Genomic DNA, 4007 nt, shown 5'->3' with positions numbered 1-4007 from the left:
CCGAGGATGATGATGGGCATCCAGCAACAGAAGTCGGTACCGACGATGAGGAACATCCGAATAGCCATCTTGATGTCGTTCGACGTCTGGTTCGTCTTGCCGACTTCGACACGGGAGTAGCGGACCTTGATGAAGATGGCGATGTAGGTGAAGAGGATGATGAGGAAACTAGCGAAGTTGATGCCGAGGAAGAGGACGATGGAGAATTGCCAGGTGGAGATCGACGATGTAGCCTCTGTGAAGAAGGTTTCTGTCTGGTAAACGGCGGTGGTACGGTCGTCTACGGAGTTCTGGAGTTCGGTTGATTTGCGGATAAAAGGCAAACCCACGCAGACGTCACTCAAACTGTATGAAATGTAAAAGAATGTTGTTGATATCAATACAAAGTAAGTAGATATGAAACTACATTACTGTCATAACGATTTAATTTAAACTTTACAATAGGCCTATATATGCTAAATAATATATACAGGGTATTGTCAGTCATGTGACTGTGATATCGTAATCAAGTAACCCAAACACTAACAGTGCACAGTGCAAAAACATTTCGTTTAATTACCGGAGCATGCACTAATCGTCTGTACCGTGTGAGTCAACAAAAAGTTTACACCTAGAAAATTGCTAATTATTTTAAAAATTGTCTATGAACAGTAATTATTATACATCTTATGAAAGAGTGTTTTATCCCAAATCAGTTGGTACCATTTTTGTGCGGTATGTGTTCACGCTTGGATGAACAGGTGGCATTGTTTGCGAGAGTGCAAAAATCGACTTGCGCCAAAGTGATGCCTACTGCATTTATTATGTTCGGATTAGCGGAGTGAGAGAATGAATTGAATGTATCAAATGAAATGCATTGCATATGTTTTTTGCGAAGGGCAAAGTCACACACACCCACACACACGCGCACAAATGTTCGTTGATATTTGATATTCGATATATGATATGTGTGGCATGATTAATTTTGTTAGGGATGTTATTTGGATCTGCAAAGACTGAATTAATACCCAAATCCCAATTGTTTTATTCAAACATCACATAGGCAACTTTGGCGCAAATCGATTTTTGCACTCTCGCAAACAATGTCTCCTGTTCACCCAAGCGTAAACACATACCGCACAAAAATGATACCAAATGATTTGGGATAAAACACTCTTTCATAAGACATATAACAATGTAATGTTCATCGATGTTTTTTTTAATAATTTGCAATTTTCTAGGTGTAAACTTTTTTTTGACTCACACTGTATAGGTTTGATTAGCCTATTGCATGACGTAACCGAAATGGCGTCTCTTGGGGCTGTAGTGGCTGTAGCGGTAGTGGATTCTAATATGGAAATTGACACCATTCAGGTGCTAACCCAATAAAAGGTGCATGTTGTCAATCACCGAGAGTGGACTTCACTTTTACTACTGACAGGTCTTATGCAATACAATGTGCCCTAAACCTACCGCCATTAGGATTTCTCATCATAATAAAAAGGTTCCTCACCCTCGAGATAATTATGAAGCCAAGGTGGAGTGTTTACTGGTGCCTGAGAGACATGTGCACACATTAATTGGTAATTCAACCAAATCTGATGTCAGTGCATTAAGATGCAATACAAATGGACACTGACTATTGTTCGGCGCGTTACCTGTAAGCATCAGGAGAGACGTTGTTCAGCAGCACCCCAGTCAGACTCAGGAATAGGGCGAAACACCAAATGCCGACGATGGCCATACGAGCCGAAGCGACGGTTAATCGCTTCGTCGAGAACGGGAAGAGAATACAGACGAACCGGTCGATGCTGATGAGGGTGAGGAGGAAGACGGATGTCTCGCTGCTGAGTACGGAGATGAAACCGGCGATCTGACAGGGCACGCTCGATCTCCATTCCGTTGAAAAGCCCTCCCAAAAATACGACTCACCGACGTAGATATCCATAACGGCCAGGAACACCATGTACACACCTGATTAATTGATAGAATGATTGATTGATAGATTGATTGATTGGTAGATTGATTGATTGATTGTAAATACCGGGTGTAAACATATCAACATAATAATTATGATAATATCAAGGAGATCTCCCTGATAATATTATGGCAAGATTATTTAGGAATAACCCCCTGCTCAGCTGTGCCATTATTCAACACAGCTATCCTACCGAGTGGTCCTGATTTTGTTGGTTTACGTCAGGTAACAATTTCATGATGATCACTCAAATTGTTATTCTTTGACATTTTTACTATTAGAATAACTTGACTTTTCATAACGATGGGAATGACATATTGGTAAGCGGCTCAGGATTAGGAGGCCAGGGTTTAGCGAAAGGGAAAGACCTCTCGATGGAATGTCGCTAGACAGTCGTGCATTCTATGGTCCAAGTAGGCCTACTACCAGGGGCGTCGCTACAGACCTTTTTTCAGTGGTGGGGTGTAGAGTCCACCGATTACCGACAAAACTAGCCACCAATTACCGACAAATATATTAATGCCAATGTGCCAATTTCTACAAATTTAACACTATAAACCCGGGGCTGGGGTTTGATATTTCTATACCTGCCATTGTGCCCATGGTCATTTTCCTCGACCTTATTGATGTAGTGACTTTACTTGGCTCTTATTGGCCCAAGCGAATCGTCGAATGAACTCGAGTCACAACTTCGGGCGCAGAATAATGTTATTACTAAAAGCATACGTATTTTCGTTGACAATTTCTCTACACGATCTTTTATGATAATGGGGGAGGGGGGGGGGTAATGTGGGGGTACAACTAACCTCTCCTGCACCTCCTCCGTTTCTATACAGATAAATCTAACCTACTTTTCGGATCATTATTTTGATGATTTAAAAAAATTATTTGACATTATGAAACATCGGGAAAGGGTACATCGGGTTCCCCCCCCCCTCCCCCTCCCACTCAGTTTTATTTAGGGCACGCGTATGCTTGTTCCCTCCCTTCGAAAGCACCCCCTATCTCTGGACTGCCAGCATTTATGAGCCGCCCTTTCGTGTGCTTTTCCTGCCTTGAAGAGCCTCCTAAATCCGGAACACTGTTCAATGTACACCCCTATTAATGATATTCAAGATATTTTATAACCCCCTTTTTAAATTTCTCAGGAGTCCAAAGAGAGAGAGAAATACGCAACTCCTTTTTTTTTACAATTCTCGGGCCGGACTTTGTCGCACGAAAAATACCTCTTTACCGGAGATTTGGGGAACACGAATACGGTCCCTCCGACCCCGGAGGTGTCATTTTTTTTTTCCAACGAGAGTTCCGTACCTTGACTGATATGTTTTACGTCATGAGCAGCTTGGAAAGAGGTCAAAAACAATTAAGCTTTGATTATTTATTGCTTTGCCTCACTATTTATAAAGGCAAAATATTAAATGAATAAATAGATATTCGAACCCACTACTCCAACCTTGTATAGAGTACCGAAGCTGTGACGTCATACAAATCTATTTTTAGAATTTCTCAATTTTTTCTTCATTTTCCGAAAGAACATCAAAAATAATGTCCAAATGTAGAAAACCAATTGAATATGTTAAATATTGGCTGAGATATGACCGTCTGAATAAAGATACTCCCAATAGGAACTTAGTGTTATATGCTCTGGCTCCTAATGGTTAGGAGCCAGAGCATATAACACTGAGTTCCCATAGGACATAATTATATTCATTCGAATGGTCATAACTCAGCCAATATTTAACATATTCAATTGGTTTTCTACATTTGGACATTATTTTTGGTGTTCTTTCGGAATATGAAGAAAAAATTGAGAAATTCTAAAAACAGATTTTTGATGACGTCACACTTCACCACTCTATTACGCTGTCGATGTCCTTACCGATTGAGCTAACGATACGTTCATGAAGGCGGGTTTGCATGATTATTAAAACCCAATCACTAACACTAACGGTTACCATGTGCGTGTTTAGCTAGCTAGCTAGACTCTTCCTGATTGGCTATATGCAAATGAGTTCATACTGGGGTCCGGAACTATCGTAGGAAAAATAAT

General features: G+C 40.8%; 1 protein-coding gene across 1 annotated transcript in view; it reads right to left on the bottom strand.

Moving 5' to 3' along the window:
* Positions 1–3283: 3283 nt before the first annotated feature.
* LOC115919788 overlaps positions 3284–4007 on the bottom strand; it is a 13666-nt gene continuing 12942 nt past the window's right edge. Inside the window, exon 9 of the mRNA XM_030973982.1 lies at positions 3284–3298. Coding sequence (XP_030829842.1) covers positions 3284–3298 — 15 coding nt within the window. The remainder of the gene's footprint in view (positions 3299–4007) is intronic.

Source organism: Strongylocentrotus purpuratus, unplaced genomic scaffold (genome assembly GCF_000002235.5).
Source record: "Strongylocentrotus purpuratus isolate Spur 01 unplaced genomic scaffold, Spur_5.0 spur5_scaffold_7, whole genome shotgun sequence".
Lineage (NCBI taxonomy): Eukaryota > Metazoa > Echinodermata > Echinoidea > Camarodonta > Strongylocentrotidae > Strongylocentrotus > Strongylocentrotus purpuratus.
The sequence above is the reverse complement of the archived record's forward strand: the minus strand, read 5'-3'. Positions and strand labels throughout refer to the sequence as shown.